The sequence below is a fragment of the Carcharodon carcharias genome, chromosome 16 (genome assembly GCF_017639515.1).
Source record: "Carcharodon carcharias isolate sCarCar2 chromosome 16, sCarCar2.pri, whole genome shotgun sequence".
Taxonomy (NCBI): domain Eukaryota; kingdom Metazoa; phylum Chordata; class Chondrichthyes; order Lamniformes; family Lamnidae; genus Carcharodon; species Carcharodon carcharias.
This window is the reverse complement of record NC_054482.1, coordinates 81,083,316-81,110,849: the sequence shown is the minus strand read 5'-3', so window position 1 is coordinate 81,110,849 and position 27,534 is coordinate 81,083,316. Positions and strand designations below refer to the sequence as shown.

At 41.1% G+C, this 27,534-nt stretch overlaps 1 protein-coding gene across 8 annotated transcripts in view; it reads left to right on the top strand.

The window, feature by feature from the left end:
- The window catches only part of tesk2 (testis associated actin remodelling kinase 2), a 124,388-nt gene that overhangs the window by 84,350 nt on the left and 12,504 nt on the right, over positions 1-27,534 (top strand). For all 8 annotated transcript variants that reach the window (XM_041208083.1, XM_041208085.1, XM_041208082.1 and 5 more), the window contains 4 exons: positions 834-918; positions 7,118-7,201; positions 9,161-9,247; positions 22,673-22,814. In XM_041208083.1, coding sequence (XP_041064017.1) covers positions 834-918; positions 7,118-7,201; positions 9,161-9,247; positions 22,673-22,814 — 398 coding nt within the window. The remainder of the gene's footprint in view (positions 1-833; positions 919-7,117; positions 7,202-9,160; positions 9,248-22,672; positions 22,815-27,534) is intronic.

The window sequence follows — 27,534 nt, the reverse complement described above, 5'->3', positions numbered from 1 at the left end:
TTGTGACTGAAATTATCAGCAAACAGAGTAATTATTTAAAATTGTTCATGAAGGTTGAAAGTGCAGCACATCTTCAATACTGCTGTGGATGACAAATCGGATAAGGTGCTAATAATTGAACCAAGCAAGTGAGGGAGGGAAGGCAATGAGCGGTGACACTGAGACATGATAGCAGAAGGTCCAGAGTTGAAAGCATGAGAGTATGTATAGGAGATCTGTAGGAGTGGATTTTCCAAGACCTTTTTTGAAAACAGACGTATGAGTAAGCAGTAGGGGCTTGGTCAGGGGGGATTGGTAAATTATGGAACTTGGTTTATCTAGAAAGTAGAGCAAGTGAGTGGGGATGTTGATGGACTGGGCGTATATTAAAGATTATCCATCAATCTTTTGTAATGGAGATTGGGCTGCAGGTTGGTTTGTGAGAATTGTGGTGTGTTTGGTCCAGCTGGGCTATGAAGTACTGGAAGAAGGTATGTCCAAGTTTGGGATGCTCACAAATGGCAAGTATTTAATTATAGCTGTGATTGATATGTGGTGATGTTGTACTGAAAAATTAATGATTAAACTTGGTAACTTAGCCAAGTGATGACCTTTGCTGATATGAAATGAAATCGGATGAAATATACTGGCCGTAGAATCTTACGATAATCCAACTGAAAGTAATATTTTAATAATCCTGGTCACATTGCAAATCATTATGATTCTGATGTGAATGTGCACTGAAGTTCAGCATTAACAACTTCCTAATACTATGTCAAAGGTGCTGTATTAAATAAACTTGTGTTTTCTAAAATAACAAAGCACATTGTTTATCCTTTTTTTAAAAATCTCAGTGCGGAGGTAGAAAAGCTGTCGGTGGTTGGATCACCTTTTTGGATGGCTCCAGAGGTGCTGCACAGTGAGCATTATAATGAAAAAGTAGGTATTCTTTTCTGAGATTGCTGAAAAGGCATCTTTTCATAAACCTTTGTAGAAAGTTGATTTAAATGTTTATTCTTATATATTTCTCCATTCTCTTTTCGATTCAGCTTTGTTATTTTAAATCACTTGTGTTGCCGTTATTTATTAAAAAAGGTTTGTGTACTTTTTTAAAAAAAGTCTTAAAAAGTTAATACGCAAAGATGCATTTCCAAGTAGTCACTCTATCTGTGAATTCTCTTAAACAGCTGCATGGGTTTTTAAGGAAGCAATGCTATATTGATCTCATTGTGTCACTCTCCGCATTAATGTGTCTGCCCAGGGCTGTTCTCAGTGGGGCACTAGGCAGACATACATGTGGCACGGTTCACAAGACTGCATGAAGAAGTGGGTCTCAACAGCAGTTGGAGCAAGGCAGCTTCTATTTCTCATGCAGTCAGTGATAAATTGTTTGTCAAGTCTAATCAAGTTTCAGGCACTATGATATATGTTGAAGGCAACATTTAAATAGTTTATAGTGCTATATCCTTATGTACTTATTTGGTAAAATGCATGTGCATGTGTCTAAGGAGAAATAATTTACTTATTCAACTTTGAAGATCTGTGCATTAGATGCAGATATGTCAAGTGTTTCTGTCTTTCTGGCTAGTTACCCAAGTCCAATATCTCTTGGCCAGTGAGTGGGGCCGACGCGTAAAACGATGCGGGATGACGTCAGGCGGAACTCCCGGCGTCACCCTGCTTCATTTCAATTTTCAGGACTGTGGGGGCTCAGCCGAATCAGCTGCGTGCCCGCCGACCTGCCAATGGCCTATTGAGGCCATTGACAAAGTACTTAAGGTTATTAATGGATCTGCCCGTCCAACCTGAAGGCTGGCAGGCAGACCAGGAGTCCTGGTGGGCTTAAGAATAAGCATGAAACCTCATCCACAGGTGGGATGAGGTTTCATGTAGGTTTTTAAATTTTTAGTAAAAGTGTAACTAAAAGTGATGGACATGTCCCAACTCATGTGACATGAGGCCAGCGTTTATTGCCTGTCCAAAATTGCTCTTGTAAAGGTGCTGGTGAGCTGCCACCTTGAACCACTGTAGTTAGTGTGGTATGGGTACAGTGCTGTGAGGGAATGCTAGGATTTTTGGCCAGGTGACGATGAAGAAATTGTGATGTGTTTCCAAGTCAGAATAATGTATGATTTGGAGGAGAACTTGCAGGTGGTGCTGCTCCCATATGTCTGCTTCCCCCTCTTTGTAGGTAGTAGAGATCGTGGGTTTGGAAGATGCTGATGGAGAAACTGTGGCCAGTTGCTGAATCTTGCAAATAGTACATAGGAAGCTTTGGTGTGAAGTTGATGGCTGGAGTACCAATCAAATGAGCTATTTTGTCCTGGACTGAGTTGAGCTTCTTGTGTTGTTAGAGCTGTACTCATTCAGGCAAGTGGAAAGTAAGCCATCAAACTCCTGACTTATACCTTTTAGATGGTGGAAAGACTTTGGGGAGTTGAGGTGTGGCACTCCCCACAGGATTTCTAGGCTCTAACCTGCTGTTGTAGTTGCAGCATTTATTTGGCTGGTCAAGCTAAGTTTCTGGTCAATGGTAATCCCTGGAATGTTGATGGTGGGTGATTCTACAATGATAATGCCTTTGAATGCAAGGGAAGGTTGTAAGATTCTTTCTTGTTGGAAATAGTCATTGTCTGACAGTTGTATGGCACAAATATTACTTGCCACTTATCAGCGCAAGTCTGAATGTTGTCCATGTCTTGCTGCTTGTGGGCAAGGACTGCTCCTGTATCTGAGAAGTAGGGCATGCTTCCAAACACAGCAGTCATCTGCGAAGATCCCATGTCTGACCTTATGATGAAGGGATGGTCAGAGATGAAGCGACTGAAGATAGTTAGGCCTGGAACACTGCCCTGAGGCACGTCTACATGCGGCATCCTGGAGCTGAGGTGATTGGCCTCTAACAACCACAATCATTTTCCTTTGTGCTCAGTATGACTTCAGGTTTGACAACTTGGGAGTTGCAAGAAATTTTGAAATTGTAACAGCGCTAGATAAATGATTTTGGGGAGAAAGATGCAGTTATTTGTGAGTTCTAAGCTATGAGAAATAGCTTATTAAACAATTGGGAAAGAAATTTTAAGAATCTGTATACTGCTGAAACTTGTAATCAGCTTCATTGTTGTGTATTCTGATTGCAATATTTTAGTGTGATTACAATTCAGTACATGACATGTCCTGCTGCCAGGCTATAACATCAGCTAACATCATTGTGGCTCCCAAAATGGGAAAGTTGATGTTGAACAGATAGGATGTGGTCTTGTCCTCATGATCTTTCTATTGGTGCACTCAGCAGTATTGAATTTGTAAGGGTTGAGTTATATGAAAAATTAAGTTTTCTTTTGTAACTTTTTACCTTGGTCTTGGTTTTAATTTTGTCATGGTATGCAATGGTTATTGACTGTATCATGTTCCAGCTTAACTTGATGCAGTGTCGAGCAGTTCAGTTGAGGTTAGAGTTAAATAACTTAATTAAATTCAAATATGCTGTGTTTTTTGTTCAGATGTGTGTCTGATCAGCACCAATTCTGAATTTATTTTTGTTCATATTCACTAATCTCTGGTCACTGTTTCAATTTGTCTTTTTCAAATTGATGTGATAAGGAGCCTGTGACTGACTAGAACTTATAATGATAAAGGCTATAGAATTTCTGTGAAAAGAGGATTGAAGAGCCACTATTTTTTAAAAAGAAGCAATTAATATTTTCTACTATAGAAGTAGTTACCAAAATATAACTATAGTAAATCCTCACTGGAAGTTGTGGTTGTGTTCCTGAAAATAATGACTTTAAATGAAACTGTTTTAAGTGAAACATTGGTGCCCATAGGAATCGATGTTAAAACTGGAGTTATAGGCCCTTCCTTATCAGAAAAAAACATTAAAACATTATATCCTGTAAGTTGAAATACTTGACACTGCTGAATTTCTACACTGGTAAATGAAATAACTTAAAATAAAGTTTAAAATATAAAAGAAACTAACTTTCTACATATAGTACCTCCTGTTTGCCACTGACCCTGCTCCCTGATCTTCCTTGTCAGTGCATATCTTTCCTCTCACCGATCCTCTGACTTGTGGCCTCTCCCTCTCCCCGATCCTCTTACTTTTGTGGCCTTTTCTCCCCTCCCTCCCCAGTTCTCCAACTTGTGACCTGTATCTGTGCCTAACCCACCTGCTCATCGAACCTCGCGCTTCCTGACAACTTCACGCCTTCCCTCTCCTGAACCTGTATTCCTGTTCAAGATCCAGATCTGATCTGATGCTTAAGCTCTGGGGTTGTGAACTAATGAACATATGAATTAGAAGCGGGAGTAGACCATTTGGCCTCTTGAGCCTGCTCCGCCATTCAATAAAATCATGGCTGATCTAATTGTGGTCTCAATCCCAGTTTCCTTCCTACTCCTATACCCTTTGACTCTCTTGTCAATCAAGAATCTAATTCAGCCTTAAAAATATTCAATGACCCTGCCTCCACCACTCTCTGGAAAAAAGCATTCCGCAGACCCATGACCCTCAGAGAAAAAATTTCTCCTTATCTCCATCTTAAATGGGAGATCCTTTATTTTTAAACTCTGTCCCCTAGTTCTAGTCTCTCCCACAAGGGGAAACATTCTTACAGTATCCACCCTGTCAAGTCCCCTCAGTATCTTCTATATTTCAATAAATTCACCTCTCATTCTTCTAAATTCCAGTGGATACAGGCCCAACCTGTTCAACCTTTCCTTGTAGGATGACTCATTCCAGGAATAAGTCGAATGGACCTTATCTGAACTGACTCTAATGCAATTAAGTCCTTTCTTGAATAAGGAGACCAAAATTGTACACAGTAATCTAGATATGGTTTCACCAATACCCTATACAGCTGTAGCAAAACATCCCAACTTTTGTATTTTGTTCCCCTGTTAATAAATGACAATATTCTATTTGCCTTTCTAATCTCTTGTACTTGCATACTAACTTGTTGTGATTCGGGTTCACGGTTACCCAGAACCCCCTCTACCTCTGTACTTCAGAATTCTGCAATTTTTCCCCATTTCAAAAATATGCTGTTTTCTTATTCTTCCTGCCAAAGTGGACAAGTTCACGTTTTCGCACGTTATACTCCATTTGCCAAATTTTTGTCCACTCACTTAACCTATCTATATCCCTTTACAAACTGTTTATATCCTCTTCACAACTTATTTTCTTATGGGTCCTGATTGGGCAGAAATGTCAAGCTGGAGCTGTTATAATTGATTGTCTTTTTTCTTAAAATGCTCCCACTCACTGCTTCCCTCTCCTGAATCCTCACTGCGAGCGAGGGCTCAGGAGATGAAAAATGAGGCAGGAGGAGGAGCTGCGACAGTCATTTAAAAAAAAATACTTGGTTGTAACAGCCCCGGCTTGGCACTTCTGTGCCATTGGGACCCGCACTTTCACAACCCTGCAACTTCAGATCAGATCTGGATCTTGAACGGGAATGCAGGTTCAGGAGCGGGAAGCAGTGAGAGAGAGAGTGAGTCAGGGAGTGAGGGGTTTGGCAAGAGTGTGGGTCAGGCATGGGGAGAGGCCTCCTGTCGGAGGGCCGGGGAGAGGCCTCCTGTCGGAGGGCCGGGGAGAGGCCTCCTGTCGGAGGGCCGGGGAGAGGCCTCCTGTCGGAGGGCCGGGGAGAGGCCTCCTGTCGGAGGGCCGGGGAGAGGCCTCCTGTCGGAGGGCCGGGGAGAGGCCACAAGTCGGAGGTCGGGCATTGGGAGAGACTGCTTCAAAATGGCGCCAATTGGGTCACCTGGGAAATTACATTAAAATGAATCTCACGAAGTTCAGAGATTACAGGTCCCATTAACTTACTGACATTAAAGTGAAACATCATTAAATGGGGCAACTTTAAACAGACTTAGTGTACTGTAAAATGTTTTGTTATCGTTCTGTACTGTTCAGTGAATCTATTTGGTAGTTAAAGTCCAAAACAAGATCTAGAGTAATGTTACTTTGCTTTCAATGACTGAGGGCCCCAAGAGGCATGGCATAAAGTCAGTAGCTAAAATAAAACAGTTCTCTGCCATCCTGGGTGCACTACAATACTTTTTATTTGGATATTAAGGCAACTGGAAAGTTCACAAGAACATGCAGAGTCTCATATTTGGTTGAGATGATAAACTATGGCCACATATGTCAGTTCAAATAATGTAAGCAACCTTGTGAGTGTTTGAAGATCATAATCACTAGCAATGACTTTTGTCTACATAATGCTAACCATGCTTCATTCAGATGATGTTGTTCAGAGAGATTTAGCTGTACTCGTACAAGGAATGCAAATGTTAGCATGCAGGTATGAGGTATAGTAAGCAATTAGTAAGGCAAATGGAATGTTGGCCTTTATTGCAAGGGGACTAAAGTACAAGAACATGGAGGTCTTGCTACAATTATATAGAGTTTTGGTGAGACCACACCTTAGAGTCCTTAGTGCAATTTTGATCTTCATATCTAAGAAAGGATATACTTGACTGGGAGGTGGCACTGTGAAGATTTACTAGATTGGTCCCTGGGATGAGAGGGTTGTCCTATGTTGAGAGGCTGAGTAAATTGGGCCAATAATCTTAGTTCAGAAGAATGAGAGGGTGATCTCAATGAAACATAAAGATTCTGAAGGAGCCTGATGGGGTAGGCACTGAGAGGTTGTTTCCCCAGGCTGGGGAATCCAGAACACGGGGCCACAGCCTCAGGATAAGAGATGATAATTTATAACTGGGATGAAGAGAAATCTCTTCACTCAAAAATGTTGTGAAACTTTGAAATTCTCTACCCCAGAATGTTGTGGATGCTCCATCATTGAGTATATTCAAGACTGAGATCGACTTTTGATATGGGGAATAGGTAGGAAAGTGGAGTTGAGGCAGAAGATTAGCCTGATTGTATTGAATGGTGGAGCAGGCTTGAGGGACTTTATGTTCTACTCTTGTTCCAATTGCTTATGTTTTTTATGTTCTTAGGTTATGTTTTTAAAGTATTTCCTTGACTGTAAAGTACCTTGGGATATCCTGAGGATAATAATTACGATATAAATGCAAATTATTTAATTTTTTTTCTGAATAACAGTAGTAGCTTAGTAGATAAGTGATCTTAAAGCTTTGTTTCTAACATTTCTTAATTTAATGACAGGCAGATGTATTTTCGTACGGCATTATTCTTTGTGAAATTATAGCTAGAGTACAAGCTGATCCTGACTATCTCCCTCGGACAGTGGTAAGTTTTTGATCTGCTTCTGCTAAGATAAGCAAACAGTAGTTGTCAAAAGTGTTCTGTCACATCTGTGGTTTGGCCATGAGCCATTTTTTAAATCAATAAACTTTGCCTTTAAGATGTAAGTGTATTTTTAGGAGACTTAAAAATTAGGCATCTTTCTCCTTCATTTGACATGAGTATGCAGATGAATGAGATAGCATTCAGTTGGAATACTAATGGGAGTGCTGGTTTTTTAAAATCTGCCAACTTGATTTTTTCTCAGTTGACCAGTGTAGAACCATTTGGTATACTAGCAATGGTTAACTGTGCAGTAGATGTAGAAATTGTGAATACCTCCTGTTTTGTTTGCCAGAGCCATGAACATTAAAACGATTAATTTATTGGGTGGGGTGAAATCGCAGCAATGGTTGGCAAACAGCTAGGGATATTGCATGACATATGCAAGAAGTGTTCACTATTATTACCCATCCACTGTCCTTTCTTGAGTTGTCAGGAAGAGCTGAACCTGTGCAGCAGATCCTATGATGGCTAAGATTACGAAACTATCTGATTGCCATCTGCCCTACTATTATCATTACATTGTTTGTTGCTGTCCCTTGTAATTAAGTGTTTTGGTGTTCAGTATTAGAAATTAGTAAGAAATAGTGCTAAAGTTAATTGATTTTTACTATTAACATGGAACGCAGATTTTTATATTGCAGATTTTAGCATTCTAACGTTATTGTAGATTTAGAACAAAGAACAAAGAAAAGTACAGCACAGGAACAGGCCCTTCGGCCCTCCAAGCCTGCGCCGATCTTATTGCCCATCAACTAAAACATTTTGCACTTCCAGGGTCCATATCCCTCTATTCCCATCCTATTCATGTATTTGTCAAACTGCCTCTTAAACACCACTATCGTACCTGCTTCCACCACTACCTCTGGCAGCGAATTCCAGACACTCACTACCCTCTGCGTAAAAAAACTTGCCTCGTACATCTCCTCTACAGTTTTCTTCTCTCACCTTAAATCTATGTACCCTAGTAATTGACTCTTCCACCCTGGGAAAAGGCTTCTGACTATCTACTCTGTCCATGCCACTCATAATTTTGTTAACTACTATCAAATTTAGTTTTCTTTCTGAGCTATAAATCCCCTAAATTGTGAAGCTGATTCCTGGTTTTAGCATATAAATATCAGTGCTGCCAAGCTGATGGTAGGAATGTGTGTAAAGTGCCACAGATTCCATCAATCATAAATCGACAAGTGCTAATTGGAAATTATCTTTGACTTATAAACCTTTCTAATTATACAACAAATGTCATGCCTTAAAATATTCATGTTTTAACACATTTGGATACAAATAACTCGCTGAAATGCTTCAAAATTTTATTTGTCTTTTTTGGGTTAGATATTCTGTCTAGGCCAGCATTTATTTTCCATCCCTAGTTACCCTTGAAGTTGCTGGGCCTTCTTGAACTTTTGTAGCCTGTGTGGTAAAGCTGCACCAATAAAGTTGTGGCTATTTTTTGACAAAGTTGGTTCAACTTTTGTTCTTGAAAATAAATTAGAACTGTATTTTTACCTAAAATGCTTACTTTTAAATATATATATATATATATATATATACTTATTGCAAAAAAGTTTCTGAATTTGTAATGAAAGTATCTAGTTCATTATGCAAAGGCAAAATTCAAAAAAAATTATGCTCTGTCCTTCAATAAGGCCATCACCCTTACAGTATTGACATGAATAGACAGTATATAGATTTAGTTAGTCTTTGACGTCTTTCATTCATTAATTATAATCTAAAACCGATTCAATTGTGTATAGTTTGTGATTTCATATTTTTATGCCATATGTAATGTTAAACGTACATCTTGCTTGTCCATACTTAATCTCCTGCAGGAAATGCATCTCTTAGTTACTGAATGAAATTTTCCTTTTTTTCCCCTCGACCCTTCCATCAAAAACTTAGAACTTTGGATTAGACTACGATGCATTTCAGAACATGGTAGGGGACTGTCCACCCAGCTTTCTTCAGCTTGCCTTCAACTGTTGCAATGTGAGTAAAGTATGGCAAAATTGAGCTATTTCTTGATAAATGTTGTGGATGAATAAGGGAAATGTTTCTTCTGATCGAAGTCAGTACACAGTTGCTATAATGTTATTTCTGTATCTGATGAGATAGCATTGGCAAAAATTTGCCTTGAGGACTTTTGATAAATAAAAAAGGGCATTGATAAGTGTGGTGGACTGTTCCTATTCTGCCTGAAGTTGTGACCTCAAGAGATATCATACATCCTTTGCCGTTAAGGATAAAGTATTCTGAGATCTGTCAAATTGCTTAAACAACAATCTTGTACTGTAGAAGAACATGCTCTGATCGATTACTTCAAGAATGCTCCTGCTCTTTGGGAAAGTCTGGGATCTAAAATTTGAACTCATTGTACATTTGTTACCGCTTTCAAAAACACTGCCAGAAATATGCTGTAAGTTAGCTAGCACCAGTAGGTAATAACATTTTGGGTATGTATCCTTCATTAGAGTATAACATTAGAAATGATTTTCACTTGAAAATATATTAAAAAAATACCACTTACCACTTGCATTTCTCTTTGCTTTATTCCTCAATGAACTTTGGCTTAGATACATTATTTGTAATTGATTGCAGTGCACAGTGTTGCAAAGCATTCATTTTTTATGCTGCAAGCAGAATGAGGGGGTTCAATCAGCAGCTTGATATTTTGTTGTTGTTATGCAAATATGGTTGCACACTTTTGTTTTATTGCTGTCATTTATTAAGGAAAAACTGCTGCTGGCTGCCGACCTCCCCCGCCCAACAAAAAACACCTCCATTTTAAAATTCTCATCCCAGTGACTAAATCTCTTAATGGCCTCTGAGAAGGCTACCTCTTGTCTTGTCCCTCTTCCACTTTCTTCACCCTGTAATTGGTGGTATTCCTTCAGCTGACCAGGATCTAAGCTCTGGAATTCACCCCCGAAACCTTGCCACCTCTTAAAACCATAGAAAAGTTACAGCACAGATGGAGGCCATTCGCCCCATCTTGTCCATCCAGCCCGTGGACACCCAGGTGCCCTTTCTAATCCCACCTTCCTGCACCCGGCTCATAGCCCTGCAGCTTACAGCACAAGGTGCAGATCCAGGTGCTTTTTAAAAGAGTTTAGAGTTTCTGCCTCTACCACCAACTTGGGCAGCGAATTCCAGACACCCGCTACCCTCTGAGTAAGAAAGTTCTTCCTCATGACCCCCTACACCTTCTGCCACTTATCTTGAATCTATGTCCCCTGGTTCTAGAATTCTTCACCAAGGGAAACAATTTTATCCTGTCCACTCTATCTATTCCCCTCATAATTTTGTACACCTCAATCAAGTCACCTCTCAGCCTTCTTTGTTCTAAGGAAAATAACCCCAACCTATCCAATCTCTCCTCATAGCTACACTTTTCTTACCCTGGCAATATTCTTGTAAACCTCCTCTGCACTCTCTCCAGAGCTATTACATCCTTCCCGTAATGTGGTGACCAGAACTGCGCACAATACTCCAATTATGGCCTCACCAGTGTTTTATACAATTCCAACATTATATTCTTACTTTCATATTCTATACCTCTGCCAGTGAAGGAGAGCATTCCATGTGCCTTCTTTGCAACCTTGTCTACTTTAACTGCTGCCTTCAGGGACCCGTGTACTTGTATGCCAAGATCTCTCACTTCATCTACCCCTCTTAATATACTCCCATTTATTGTATAATCCCTGTTTGACCTCCCTAAATGTATGACCTTTCACTTCTCTATGTTAAAATCCATCTGCTACTTTACTGCCCACTCCACCAACCCATCTATATCGTTTTGGAGATTATGGCTATCCTCTATACTGTCCACTACTCGGCCAATATTTGTGTCATCTGAAACTTTCCCAGTCGTGCCCCCCATGTTCACGTCCAAATCGTTAATATATAACACAAACAGCAAGGGTCCCAACACCAAGTCCTGTGAACATCACTTGAGACAACTTTCCATTCGCAGGGGCATCCATCGAACATTGCCCTTTGTTTCCTATTACAAAGCCAACCTTTTATCCAGTTTAAAAACAAAAATAAAAATACCTGGAAAAACTCAGCAGGTCTGACAGCATCTGCGGAGAGGAATACAGTTAACATTTCGAGTCCGTATGACTCTTCAACAGAACTAAGGAAAAATACAAGAGAGCTGAAATATAAGCTGGTTTAAGGGGGAGTGGGACAGGTAGAGCTGGATAGGGGACCAGTGATAGGTGGAGATTGCCAAAAGATGTCATAGACAAAAGGACAAAGATGTGTTGACGGTGGTGATATTAGCTAAGAAATGTGCTAATAGGTGACATTAACGGTGGAAAGCAGGAGGAACAAGGTACAGATAACCCTAGTGAGGATGGGGTGTGGGGAAGGGATTGCAGTAGGCTAAAAGGTAGAGATAAAACAATGCATAGAAATACATTTAAAAATAATGGAAATAGGTGGGAAAAGAAAAATATATATAAATTATTGGAAAAAAGAGGGATCGGAAAGGGGGTGGGGATGGAGGAGAGAGTTCATGATCTAAAGTTGTTGAACTAAATATTCAGTCTGGAAGGCTGTAAAGTGCCTAGTCGGAAGATGAGGTGCTGTTCCTCCAGTTTGCATTGAGCTTCACTGGAACATTGCAGCAGGCCAAGGACAGACATGTGGGCATTGAGAACAGGTTGGTGTGTTGAAATGTCAAGCGACAGGGAGGTCTGGGTCATGCTTGCGGACAGATCAAAGGTGTTCCGCACAGTGGTCACCCAGTCTGCGTTTGGTCTCTCCAATGTGGAGGAGACCGCAATGGGAGCAGCGAATGCTGTAGAATAAATTGAGGGAAATGCAAGTGAAATGCTGCTTCACTTGAAAGGAGTGTTTGACAGGCCCTCAACCGTGTCCGGCCCATCTCCCACGCATCCGCCTTCACACCTTCCTCTCCCTCCAAGAACTATGATAGGGTCCCCCTTGTCCTCACTTATCACCCCACCAGCCTTCGCATTCAAAGGATCATCCTCCGCCATTTCCGCCAACTCCAGCATGATGCCACCACCAAACACATCTTCCATTCACCCCTCCTGGCAGCATTCCGCAGGGATCGTTCCCTCTGAGACACCCTGGTCCACTCCTCCATCACCCCCTACACCTCAACCCCCTCCCACGGCACCTTCCATGCAACCGCAGAAGGTGCAACACCTGCCCTTTTACTTCCCCCCCCTCCTCACCGGCGAAAGGCCCAAACACTCCTTTCAAGTGAAGCAGCATTTCACTTGCATTTCCCTCAGTTTAGTCTACTGCATTCGCTGCTCCCAATGCGGTCTCCTCTTCATTGGAGAGGCCAAAAGCAGACTGGGTGACTGCTTTGTGGAACATCTTCGGCCTGTCCACAAGCATGACCCATACCTTCCTGTCGCTTGCCATTTCAACACACCACCCTGCTCTCATGCCCACATGTCTGTCCTTGGCCTGCTGCAATGTTCCAGTGAAGCTCGACACAAACTGGAGGAACAGCACCTCATCTTCCGATTAGGCACTTTACAGCCTTCCGGACTGAATATTGAGTTCAACAACTTTAGATCTTGAACTCTCTCCACCATCCCCACCCCCTTTTTCCCAATAATTTATATATATTTTTCTTTTCTCACCTATTTCCATTATTTTTAAATATATTTCCATGCATTGTTTTATCTCTACCTTTTAGCCTATTTCGATCCCTTCCCCTCACCCCACCCCCACTAGGGCTATCTGTAACTTGCTCGTCCTGCTTTCCACCCTTAATGTCACCTATCAGCACATTTCTTAGCTAAAATCACCACCGTCAACACCTCATTGTCCTTTTGTCTATTACATCTTTTGACAATCTCTATCACTGGCCCCCTATCTAGCTCTACCTGTCCCATCCCCCCTTAAATCAGCTTATATTTCAGCTCTCTTGTATTTTTCCTTAGATCTGTTGAAGAGTCTTACGGACTCGAAACGTTAACTCTATTCCTCTCTGCAGATGCTGTCAGACCTGCTGAGTTTTTCCAGGTATTTTTATTTTTGTTTTTGTTTTGGATTTCCAGCATCCGCAGTTTTTTTGCTTTTATCCAACATGCCACATTACCCTGAATCCCATGGGCTTTTACTTTCCTGACCAATCTGCCATGTGGGACCTTGTCAAATGCCTTGCTAAAATCCATGTACAGAACATCCACTGCACTACCTTCATCAACCCTTCTTGTCACTTCCTCAAAGAATTCAGTTAAATTTGTGAGGCAAGACCTTCCTTTAACAAATCCATGCTGACCATCCCTGACTAGTCCATGCCTTTCCACATGATAGTTAATCCTATCTCTCAGGATTGATTCTACTAATTAGCTTACCACTGACGTAAGACTAACTGGCCTATAATTGTTTGGCAGTTCCTTTGATCCCTTTTTAAACAATGGAACTACGTTTGCATTTCTCCAGCCCTCCGATACCTCCCCTGTATCTAGTGTATCTCTTCTCCTTTAAGACCCTCCTTAAAACATGTTTTATTGGTGAAATGTTTGGCCACCTGTCTTTCTTTGGCTGGGAGTCAGATTTTGTGAGGTTATGCCACTGTGAAGCTTCTCTTGATGATTTACTACAATGTGCCATATAAATGCAACTTGTTGCTGTATGCATCACAACTATGGAACTCTTTGAAGTGATGTACATTCAACACCACAAAGCAAACTAACTGGTCTGTCCGCCACATGGGCTTCCTTTTACTTTAATTGCCTTTTCCCATCTTGCTCTTGTATGGCTCTGTTTTCTTCAGGTGTGCATTGAGCCTCTCCTTCAATACTCAGTGTTGATTTGTACTAATTTTTTCTTTGAGCCTGTTTGGTTTTCCCTTGCCACAAAATTGAAAAGAAATTTTTACATTGTTGGCCCACAGCAGTCTCTTAAGTTCTGCGAGTTAAGCCATGGAAGGAATTGAAAAAGCAGAACAAACCATGCACAGTGCATGGTCCACTCTGTCCAGTTTCTGTCCTGTTTCAGAGTGAGTACTGTAATCTGGCATTAGGCTCTTTCTTCGCCAGTATGATACTGGATATGTTTTGGACGCCCTTAGGACATAGAGCACAATTACATCCAGGAAAGAAGTATATTTAATCAGTATGTTTAATCTGCGACTTATTAGGTAATTTAAATGACTAATGTCATCCTCCTAAATAAATGGTTAAAAAGCATCTGTAAATTCTTCTTATTGGCTATCCCTTACTAGTGAGGATGATTGTCTTCCATGATTGGCTGATTCAGGATCTGCAGACATTACGTAGGGCATTTGTTGTCATATGGAAAGCCTGGTCAAGTATTATCAGTTCGCGTCATGGCGTATTCTTTGCGTTGCTCTCGCTTTTCCCCCATGTAGTCCATTGTAGGGTCTCAAAATACTGGGATCCTTCCCACAGACTCTACTGCCATCTGGTTCATTCCAAGGCAGTGGTCTTCCAGGCGTTGATGTCAAGATTGCATTTCTTCATGTTGGCTTTCAGCATATCCTTGAAGTGCTTCTTCTGCCCTCCTCCGGTGCATCTGCCCTGACTGAGCTGGGAGAAGACGACCTGGTATCTGACATTGAACCATATGTCCAACCCAACGAAGCTAATGATCATAGCCTCGATGTTTGTGGTACCTGCTTGTGAGAGGACACTGATGGTTTGTCTGTCCTCTTATTTAATATACAAGATCTTCCATAGGCAACGTTGATGCTGTGACTCCAATGCTTTGAGGTGTACCCTATAAATTGTCCATGTTTCAGCCTCATATAGTAAAAAGTGAATCATGTCTGCGTAATAGACCATAAGCTTGGTTTCAGTTTTGATGTCCCGATTTTCAAACTTTTGCTTCCTCAGGTGGCCAAAGGCTGCACCAGCAGATTTCAGGCGATGCTGGATTTCTCCATCAATGTCCGCGTTCTGTTTAAAAAAAACTTCCAAGGTACTGGAAGTGTTCCACATTTTCCAGGCACTCGTGAATCCTAATCAATGGAGCTGGGCCTTGTGCATTTGGAGTTTGCTGATTGAGGACTGTGAATGTTAAATGTCAGTCCCATCTTCTTATGCCTCAGTAAATATGCCAGCGATTCTCTGGAGATCTGTTTCTCACACAGCACTTACTGCAACATCATAAGCGTATTGAAGCTCAATGACTGTAATTTTGAAGGTTCCTGAATACTGCAGTTGGGTGTGTCCATAACGCAAAACAATTATCTACAAGTAATTAAGTTCAATGTAGAAAAAGGATTTGACATTCAGAATTCCAGGACTCCAGTCATCTGTTTAATTAGCTGATTAATGCAGCTGGGGTAAGCCATTAGCAACACCACTTCTGAGTTCCCTGTTTTGTCTTTGTACTTGCACAGGCATAATCAGCTTACTTTTCATGGAGATTTTGGAATAAGTTTGCAATGAAAAGATGTATAAATTATGGTGGAAGTTGCAGATAAAAATCTGGATTATTATCTTCAACGGTATTACATTTTAATCACTAGTTTCTTGCTGTTCTCTCAAGTTTACTTCCCTTGTGTGCTCAGGTTCATTTTCCATTGCTAGATCTAGCAGTGCTCTCTCCCTTTGGGCTTCTTACATATCGAGTCAGAAAGGTGTCTTGTATATAATAAATGCTCCATCCCTTTCTCCCCGCCAGTTTTTTTGGGCATAGTTACCCATTTCATACGTTTCTTGACATGAACACGCCCTTTCCACTATGAAGTGATCCGTAACTGACCTCTATTGGTGTGACCAAATCCCTTTCTATTCTGCGATATTTTGTTTCTATCTTTTTGTTATTCATGTCCTTTCTTGCTAGTCATTGCTATTTCTTATCATCATACCTCACCATCTCTTTCTTTTTTACCCCTATCGTTTCAATGTAAATTATAACCCATAATTGCTATAACAATAGCTTGGATTTATATAGTGCCTTTAACATAAAATGCCTCAAGGTGTTTCACAGCAATGGTATCAAACAAAATTTGACACAAGTAGACTCATAGATGTCTACAGCACAGGAAGGAGGCCATTCGGCTCATCCTGTCAATGCCAGTTATCAAAGATCTGTCTTACACTAATCCCATTTTCCAGCGCTTGGCCCATAGCCCTGGAGGCTATGGCAACGCTAGTGAATATCTAAATACCTCTTAAATGTTTTGAGAGCTTCTGACTCAACCACCTTTCAGCCAATGAGTTCCAGGCTCCCACCACCCTCTGGGTGAAAACATTTCTCCTCAACTCTCCTCTTAGCCTTCTGCCTCGTACCTTAAATCTATGCCCCCTAGTTATTGACCCCTCTACTAATAGGAAAAGTGCTATCCTATCCACCTTATTTATGTCCCTCAAAATCTTATACACCTCTATCAGGTCCTCTCTCAATCTTCACTAATCCAAGGAAAACAACCCCAGCCGATCCAACCTTTCCTCATAGCTCAGACCCTCCAGCCCAGGCAGCACCCTCTCCAGTGCAATTATATCCTTCCTATAATGTGGTGACCAGAACTGCACGCAGTACTCCAGTTGTGGCTTAACCAGCGTTTTATATAGTTCCAGCATAACCTCCCTGCTCTTGTCTTTATTAGCTGAGGCATAGAATACAAGTATCCCATATGCCTTTTTAACTGCCTTATCTACCTGCCCTGCAACCTTCAGGGATCTATGGATATGCACATCAAGATCCCTCTGATCTTCAGTACTTTCCAGAGTCCTACTATTCATGGTGTAATCCCTTGCCTTGTTAGCCCTCCCCAAGTGCATCACTTTTCTGGGTTGAACTCCATTTGTCACTGCTCTGCCTACCTGATCAGCCCATTGACATCCTCCTGCAGTATACGGCTATCGTCCTCACAATTTACCACTCTACCAATTTTTGTGCCATCTGCCAACTTCTTGATGTTACCCCCTACATTTAAGCCCAAATCATTTATGTACACCACAAACAGCAGGGGCCCCAGCACCGAGCCCTACCGAACCCCGCTAGGAACAGACTTCCAGTTGCAGGAATGCCCCCCTACCATCATCCTTTGCTTCCTGCCTCTCAGCCAATTTTGGATCCAGTGTGCCACTTTGCCTTGGATCCCGTGGGCTCTTACTTTATTGACCAGTCTGCCATGAGGGACCTTATCAAAAGCCTTGTTAAAGTCCATTTAGACCACATCAAATGCATTACCCTCATCAATACTCCTGGTTACCTACTCAAAAAAAATTTAATCAAATTTGTCAACCACAACCTTCCCTGAACAAATCCATGCTGACTATCCCTGATTAATCCATGTCGCTCCAAGTGCAGATATATTCTGTCCCTTAGAATTCTTTCTAGTAACTTCCCCACCACTGAGGTAGACTGACTGGCCTGTAATTTCCTGGTCTATCCCTTCCTCCCTTTTTTAATAATGGAACAACGTTAGCAGTCCTCCAGTCCTCTGGCATCTCACCTGTGGCCAGTGAGGGTTTGAAAATTACTGCCGGGGCCTCTGATATCTCTTCCCTTGCCTCCCTCAACAGCCTGGGATACATCTCATCCAGGCCTGCGGATTTATCCACTTTTAAGGCTGCTAAACCTGCTAGTACCTCCTCTCTGTTAATTTCCTCTAATATTTCATAGTCCTGCACCATGATGTCTATATCTGTGTTATCCTTTTCCATTGTGAAGACCGACACAAAGTATTCATTGAGGACTGCAGCAATGTCTTTCGGCTCCACACACACAATACCTCTATGGTCTCTAATTGGCCCTACTCTTTTCCTAGTTATTCTCATGCTCTATATATTTAAAAAACTCCTTTGGGTTTTTCTTTATTCTACCCACCAATGCTTTCTCATGCACTCTCTTAGCTTTCCTAATTTCTTATTTAATTTCCCCTCTGCACTTTTTATATTCCTCTAAGGACTCTGCCATATTGAGTTCTCAGTATCTGTCATAAGCTTCTCTTTTTTTTCTTAATCCTAACCTTTATGTTCCTTGACATCCAGGGTTCTCCAGACTTGGTCCCCAGGCTTTGTCTTTATGGGAACATATTTGCCCTGTACTCTCACTATTTCCTCCTTGGATACCTCCCACTGCCCTTACAGTTTTATCTGCAAGTAGCTGCTCCCAGTCTACTTGGGCCAAATCACATCTCATCTTAGTAAAATTAGCCTTTCCCCAGTTTAGAACTTTTATTCCTGCCCAACTGTATTCTTTTCCATAACTTTCCTAAACCTAACTGAGTTATGGTCACTATTTCCAAAATGCTCTCCTGCTGATATGCCTTCCACCTGCTGGGGCTCTTTTCCAAATATTAGGTCCAGAACTGCCACCTCTTGTTGGGCTTTCTGTGTACTGGCTAAAAAAGTTCTCCTGATGTAACTTAAGAATTTTGCTCCCTTCCTACCTTGCACACTAAAACTATCCCAGTTAATATCTGGGTAGTTAAAATCCCCTGCTGTTACTGCCCTATTATTCTTCTCTGAAATTTGATTACATATTTGATCCTCTGCCTCTCCCTGACTGTTTGTTTGGGGGCTTATCATACACACCCAACAGTGTGTTTGCCCCTTTTGTGTTTTTTTCCTTCCACCCATATGGCTTCATTTGATGATCCTTCCAAGATATCATCTCTCCTCACTGCTTTAATTGATTCCTTGATCAATATTGCAACTCTCCCTTCTCTTCTATCCCCCTCTCTCTATCTCATCTGAATACCCTATAACCAGGAATGTTGAGCTGCCAATCCCGCCCTTTTAGCCAAGTGTCGGTCATAGCTATGACATCAAACCCTCACATGCCTATCTGTGTCCTTAGCTCATTTGTCTTACTCCTCAGGCTTCTTGCATTAAAATATATTCCAATTAGCCTTTCTAAACTCACTACTTTATTTAATCTAGCCTATGTTTCCTCTGCCTTCCAGACTCACTTCCTAGCGTTTTAACTTCTAATCCCACCTCAGCTTCTCTCCCCTCTGAACTACTTTTCAGGATCCCAACCCCCTGCCAATTTACTTTAAGTCCGCCCCAACAGCATTGGCAAACCTCCCCGCGAAGATTTTGGTCCCGTTCCTGTTCAGATGTAACCTGTCCAACTTCCACAGGTCCTGCCTTCCCCAGAAATGGTCCCAATGCCTCAGGAATTTAAAGCTCCCCCTTCTGTACCATCCCTCCAGCCACGCATTCATCTGCTCTGTCCTTTTGTTCCTATTCTCACTGCTGCATAGCACTGGGAGTAATCTGGAGATTACTACCTTTAAAGTCCTGCTGTTCAGTGTCCTACCTAACTCTCTAAAGTCTGCTTACAGGACCTCATTTCTCTTTCTCCTCATGTCATTGGTCCCAACATGGACCATGACCTCTCGCTGTTCCCCCTTCAGAATGTCAGAATTTTCCGTAACATCCTTGACCCTGGCACCCGGGAGGCAACACACCATCCTGGAGTCACGTTTACGGCTGCAGAAGCGCTTGTTTACTCCCCTCTCTAACAAATCCCCTATCACTATTGCCCTTCACACTTCTTCCTCCTGTTGTGAGCAGCTAGACCCCCCACAATGCCATTCCTTTGCTCTGGTTGGCCTCCACAGAAGAACCATCAATCTCACCGTTTTCCAAGGCTGAAGTAGTGGGTACACAATACCCATTGAACAGAACGAGTTTCTACAGTTTCTCCTGTGTCCATAAGGTACCCCCTACTCTTTAAACATAAGCCACAATTCCTCATCCTGCACAGGTATCTTGACATACAGAAAGTAATCAAAGATTTTAACGGAATGCTGGCCTTTTATATACAGAGGAATAGAGTATATGGGGTAAAAACTGAAAGTGCTGGAAAAATTCAGCAGGCCTGGCAACATCTGTGGAGAGAAAGATAGAGTTAATGCTTCAAGTCCGAAATGACACTTTTTCAAAACAGTCATATTGGACTTGAAATGACATTTCGAGTCCAATATAACCGTTCTGAAGAAGAGTCATTTCGGACTTGAAGCATTAACTCTATCTTTCCCTCCACAGATGTTGCCAGGCCTGCTGAGTTTTTCCAGCACTTTGGTTTTATTTCAGACCTCCGGTGTTTTGCTTTTATATTAGAATGTATGGGGTCTTCAGCTATGCAAGCCCCTCCTTAGATCGTGCCTGAATTACAGTTTTGGGCACCATTCCTAAGGGAGGACATATTGATCTTTGAAGGAATGCTGAGCAGGTTTAGCAGGATGATACCTTGACTCCAAGGTCTAAACTACAAGGAGAGATTTCACAAAGTAGGGTTGTTTTCCCTGGAATTTTAAAGGTGGCTCCAACCTTCGATCTGGTAGCAATAAGAAAATTTGCAATTTCTTTAAAATGTCTGTGCAATCTGCAATTTTTTTTAAGAATGTTTGAAAAGAACTTTTAAGAGTTTGCATCAATTGTAAAGGGATCACTTGTAATTTTCTTGAATAATAAGAAATACTGGCCTGTGTAACCTGGTGACCCTTGACCTGGAAGCAGTATAAACCAGAAGGAAGTTGAGGCAGAGGGGCGAACAGAGAAAGCACAGCTACAAGGAGCTGTATGCATGTGTAATACACTTAAACAGGACAGAAAGTTGAAGACAAGGCTAGAGGAGGGATTGTGAATTGGACAATTTTACTGCTGCTGCTTCAGTTTTGCCTCAGATGACCAAACTGTTTAACAGGGTTTATTAAAGGGATCAGATAAAGAAATCTCTGGGGATCTGTGCTATCAAGACTGTTGTGAAACAAATTTGGTGACAACTTTCTCTGGGACTTCGCTTGGACTATGACTGCCGGTGAACTCCAGGGCTGAATTGATTGAGTGGGAAAGTGAAAGGTCCTATGTACCAGAGGCCGAGTTAGGGAAACTTTTGAACTGCATGTGGTACCACATGTATGAGAGGAGTGATGTAGGTGATTGCGGTTATATAAGATGTATTTTGCTGTATTGACTATTTAAAGTGAAATTTATCTTTTATTTGAAATATAATTTGTTATTTCATGTTTAGTTTTCATTGGTTCTGATTAATGGTAAAGTATAAGAAATCTTGGTAATTCCTTCATTTGGTGTTGTTTGGTAAATTTGGTTATTTTGGTTTCCAGTTCCCCAGGGATTGTAACAAGATTAATAGGTGATCTGATTGAAATTTGCAAACTATTAAGGGAAATGGGAGAAACTATTTTTGTTAGTTGATGAGTCTAGGACCAGGGGTCATAGTATAAAAATTAAAGCTAGATTTTTCAGGAGTGAAATTAGGAGACATTAGTTTGGAATTCTCTTCCGCCGATGACAATGCTAGATGAATTCTTAATTTTAATACTAAGATTGATGAATTTTTGTATTAAGGGATGTGGGGCAAGGATGGGTACTTGGAGTTATGTCATAGATTAACCATGATTTCATTGAATGGCAGAAGGATTTTGAGGGGCTAAATGGCCTAGTCTTGTTCTATGTCTAGCTGTATTGACTTGAGGTGTATTTTCAGGGATTCCATAGGAATCTGTATAAAATATTTGATCCATGCTGTATGTGTCTTGAGTGTATTAATAGTGTATTGTTGACAGAAGTGGAACATAATATTTTGTGAATAACATTACCATTAAAGAATGAAAGTATTTAATTATAGATGACTTAATTTTAGCATGTTAAAGGTTTACAGCATTTGAAGTACACAGAGCAGCTATAATGGAACCTGCATAGAACAGTCATTCAGAGGTGTACTCTTCCCTGGTGTCAAAATCAGCAGTTAAAAATTGGTAGTGTTAAACATATGAAGAAACTTATATATAGAATCTAAATTTGGATATTATTTAGGTAAAATGAACTTGTGCAGAAGATAACCATTTGGACCACCATGGGTGGCAGAGCAAAGAAAAATGAGATTTATTGCCCAGCTGTCTCACCACCATAGCCTTTGGTTGTTTCAAATATATATTGATTTGTCCTTTCTCAGCTACACTGGTATTTCCTTTAAACATTATAACTCCATGGGTAAAGAAACTTCTAGCCTCTTTGCTTGCTTTCTTAAAGATTTTTAAAATGATGACCCTTCACTGCCTCTCCAGTTAAGAGAAAATGGATTCTCTCTTCACCCTATCAGAACACTTCATAACTTTAAAAATCTCCTGTTGAGTTTCTTTTTCCCTCTGGTGGAACCAACCCCAGACCTCAAAGCTCTCATAATTTATCATCCTGGTGAATCTATCATTGCCTTGTACAAGTTATCATCACCTCCCAGTGGCAGTAAATATATATCCCTGATATACCCAATGCCTGTGATGGAACCTACTTTATACTAATACCTTACTATTGGGCATTAGTGAAATTTAAAATGAATAAGATGAAAAAGTAAAGTTGTTCTCACTTTAGATTTTGTTCAAATGAGCTAACGGATTTCAAATATAAACCATTAACTGTGATTCGCTTTGTGGTGGCTGAACATGAAATGTTAGTTTTTTTTCTTCAGATGGATCCAAAGCTCCGTCCGTCCTTTCCAGAAATAGTAAAAATGATAGAAGAGATTATGCAACACCTACAAGATGAGGGCCAAGAGAGATCTGTTAACAGTGAAGAAGTTAGAGAGACCAAGCCAATTAATCTTCAGAAAAGTAAGCATTAATTTTTTAATTGTCCAGATTGTCAAATAGATGCCTTACTTTTAAGTAAAAATCAGAGGTTGTTGAGTGCGATGATAATGTGTTAACAATGGGAGTTGAATTTTTACTGCATTGAAATCTTGCAGCACTGTTGTATTTTGAACTATATAGAGCAATGATATTGGATCCTACTATTGAAAAAATCCAGTTCATAAATCCATAAATGCAATGGGTTAGAGTTTGCGCTAATATTATCAGCACAAAATAGGTGAAATTGCTGAACCAGCAGAAAAAATTGGGGTATCTTGAACTGAAATTACGTCAAGCATAATAGAGCTCAGTGGTCTTTACTGCTAGTTTAAAAATAATTTCTGCCAGAAGCTGGCTGTCCCCAAGATTTAAATAATGAGGCAGGTTCCTGCTGATTGTGCCCATCTGGGGACATTCAAGGAGGCTTTTCAATTTGAGCTATTTTTAGGTGCTAATTTGCATGTTTTTAATGTTAGATATTTTATTTACTAAGAAGCTGACACGTGTACACCAATTAAACTAGTAAATGGTTCATTATAGTTTTTATGTAATTTTTGGCAGTCTAACACCAAGTTACCTACAGGTGGAAGAGGACTGGACACTGCTATTTTTGAGTAGAGATTTTCGACTCTATTAATAAAACTGTACCAGGTTACTACTCTTACATTAATGAATTTTTTTTAAACTAATGACTATATTCTGTTACACTGCACTGGGTTACGGAAGATTTTACATTTACTTATGCAAAAGAGTTTGGGTGGAAACTTAAAAGCACTTCGGAAAAAACACCAATTTCAAGCACAATTTATACCCAGTTTCCTGATTGCACCCAGAGTGGAAACTTCACTCTAATGAATGTTTGCTAACGCTTTTGAATTTGCAGTTCCCGAACATTGATCCAGAAAGGTATGCAATTCCATATGGCCTGTATTATCTTACATTAAGCTGTCACTTAATGCTGTTTTGTACTCTGAAGTGAAAAACAATTTAACCGTACGAAAATTCTCCAAACCTTCCTGCTTATACTGATGTTGAAACCGGTCGCTATGAACTGTGCAGCATGCCACACCTACTTTGCTGAACAATTCATATAATAAATTATAATTAAAATGGTGACCTTTCAGTTGCACTTTTCAGCCCAGGTGTGATCTTGAGATGAGGGTGGGGCATTAATTGATGCTTCATCCGATTTTCAAAGGCAGTGAAATGCAGTTTTATGACCAAAAAGTCTTCATTTTGAGCCTCTGTTCTCCTTGCTGTAAAGGGGGGAGCAAGAAGTGACTGCCAGGTATTTAAAAAAAATAAAATAAAACTATGACCAGTCCTTTTTTAGTGATCAATTTCAACATTCAGACATATTTAGAGCAGTCCATCTTGGGTGAGGAATAAGGAGGTGGCACCTGGAAATAAATTTGATACAAGTTTTCAGTAAGCATTGAAATTGGAATCCAGGGTTGAAGGCATTAGAAACGTGTATAAACATTACAAACATAGACAAACATGTGAAAAAGGAGCAGATGTAGGCCGTTCGGGCCCATCGAGCCTCCTCCGCCATTCAGTAAGATCATGACTGATCTGTTTGTGTTTCAAATTCCATATTCCCATCTACCCGCCGATAACCTTAGATTCTTGTTAGGCAAGGGAATCAATCTACCTCTGCCTTAAAAATAATCAATGACCCTGCTTCCACTGCCTTCTGAGGCAGAGTTCCAAAGTCGCACAACCCTCTGAGAAAAAAAATCCTCCTCATCTCTGTCCTGTAAGGGCGACCCCTAATTTTAAAATAATGCTCCCTAATTCTGGACTCACAAGAGGAGACATGCTTCTCACATCCACCTTGTCGAGACTGTTCAGGATCTTATAAACTTCAATCAAATCACCATCTGAGTTTGTTATGATTGCTTTATTTATACTCTTATTTCTGATTTCCATATATGGAGAATTTCTATTTTTTTAATTCATTCATGGGATGTGAGTGTCCTTGTAAAGCTAGCATTTATTGTCTGTCCCTAATTGCCCTTGAGAAGCTGGTGAGCCGCCTTTTTGTATGTACGCCCATTGTGCTGCGCTAGTTCCAGGATCTTGATGCAGTGATAGCGAAAGAGTGATGATATAGTTACAAAACAGGATGGTGGATTACTTGGAAACTTGTAGACAGTGGCGTTCCCATGCATCTATTTCCCTTGCCCTTCGATGTGCTAAAGGTTGCAAGTTTGGAAGGTGCTGTTGAAGGAGCCTTGGTGAGATGCTGCACTGCATCTTGTAGCGGGTACACACTGCTGCCATGGTGCGCTGGTTATGGAGTGAGTGAATGCATAAGGTAGTAGATGGGGCACTGATCAAGCAGGCTGCTTTGTCCTGGATTCTGTTGAATTTCCTGAGTATTGTTGGAGCTACACTCATACAAGCAAGTGGAGAGTATTCCATCATACTCCTGACTTGTGCTCTTGGATGGTGGACAGGCTTTGGGGAGTCAGGAGGTGAGTTAGTCTCCTCAGAATTCCCAGTCTCTGGCCTGCTCTTGCAGACACAGTATTTATATGGCTGGTCCAGTTAAGTTTCTGGTCGATGATAACCCTCAAGGTGTTGATGTGGCGATTCAGCTATGATAAAGCCGTTAAATGTCAAGGGGTACTGGTTCAACTCTCTCTAGTCAGAGATGGTCATTGCATGGCACTTGCATGGCATGAATGTTACTTCCCACTTATCAGCCTAAGCCTGAACGTTGTGCAAGTCTTGCTGCATGCAGGCACATATTGTTCAGTGCATGGGGAGTTGTGAATGGAATTACACTGTAATCATCACTGAACATCCCCACTCCTGATCTTATGATGGAAGAAAGTTCATTAATGAAACAGTTGAAGATGGTTGGGCCAAGGATACTATGCTGAGGATCTCCTGCAGCAAAGTCCTGGGGTTGAGATGATTGGCCTCCTAGAACTACAGCCATCTAGGCTGCTGTGCTAGGCATGACTCCAACCAGTGGAGAGTTTTCCCCCTATTCCTATTGATTTCAATTTTGCTGGGGCTCCTTGAGGCTGAATTTGGTCAAATGCTCCCTTGATGTCAAGGGAAGTTACTCTCACTTAACCTCTTTTGTCCATGTTTGGATCAAGATTTAACGAGGTTTAGAGCTGAGTGCCCCAGCGGAACCCATCCGAACATCATGAACAAACTTGTGCTAAGTTTTGCTTTATTGCATCATTAACTACACCGTTAACCACGCCATCTATCACTTTGCTGATGGTTGAGGGTAGACTGGTGGGGTGGTAATTAGCCAGATTGGGTTTGTCCTGCTTTTTGTGGATAGGATGTACCTGGGTAATTTTCCACATTGCCTGGATAAATGCCAATGTTATTGCTGTACTAGAACAGCTTAGCCAGGGAAACGCTAGTTCTGGAGAATGTTTTCAATACTACTGCTGAATGTTGTCAGGGACTGTTGTATCGTTGCCTTAATTTAATTCATTCCATATATTATTACCTAAAGACTGGTATCTGTGATGCTGGGGATGTCAGGAGGCAGCTGAGATTGATCATCCTGGCTGAAGATGGTTGCAAATGCTTCAGCCTTTGCACTGATGTGCTGGGTTCCACCATCATTGAGGGTGGGAATATTTGTGGAGCCTCCTCCTCTGGTTAGTTGTTTAACTGTCCACCACCATTCATGACTGGCTGTAGCAGTACTGCAGAGCATTGATCTGACTTGTCGGTTGCGGGATTACATTGCTGTATTTATCGGATGCTCCTTCCATTGTTTAGCATGTAAACTGTCCTATGTTATAGCTTCACCAGATTGGCACCTCATTTTTGGATATACCTGGTGCTGCTCCTGGCATGCTCTGCTGTGCTCCTCATTGAACCAGGTTTGGTCTGCTGGCTTGATGGTAACAGTAGAGTGAGGCATTGCAGGGCCATGAGGGTATAGACTGTGATTGAATGATATTCTGCTGATGGCTCACAGTGCCTCATGGATGCCTAGTTTTGAGCTGCTAGATCTGTTCTGAATCTATACCATTTATCACAGTGTTAGTGCCACATAACATGATGGAGCTTGTCCTTAGTGTGAAGATGTGATTTTGTGGTCACTTCTATCCATACCGTCATGGACAGCATCTACAACAGATAGATTGGGGAGGACTTAGCAAGAGGGCAAAACCTACTTGATTGGTTCTCTCTCCATCTGCTGTGGGCCTGTATGGCAATATGTCCTTCAGGCTTTGGTCAGCTCACTCGTCAGCGATGTTAACGGTCACTCTTGGTAATGGACGTTGAAGCCCCATCATTCAGAGTACCTTCTGTACTCTTATTACCCTCAGTAATTTTTCAAAGTGGTGTTCAACACGGAGGACTACTGATTCATTAGCTAAAGGATCTGGGGTGTAGGGTACGTTAATTTAGAATCGACAAGAGACTTCTTTGCCCATGTTTGACCTAATGCTATGAGATGTGATTGGGTTCGGAGTCAAAGTTGAGGACTCCCAGGGTTACCCCATCCCAACTTTATACCACAGTGTCGTTACCTCTGATCTGTCTATCCTGACGGTTGCAGAGAACATAGCCAGAGATGGTAATGGAGGAGTCTAGGACATTGGCTGTAAGATATGATTCTGTGAGCATGACTGTCCGGTTTTATAACGTTTCACTTTCTATAGTTGTTTGATACAACTGAGTGGCATGCAGGGTCATTTCAGAGGGCAGA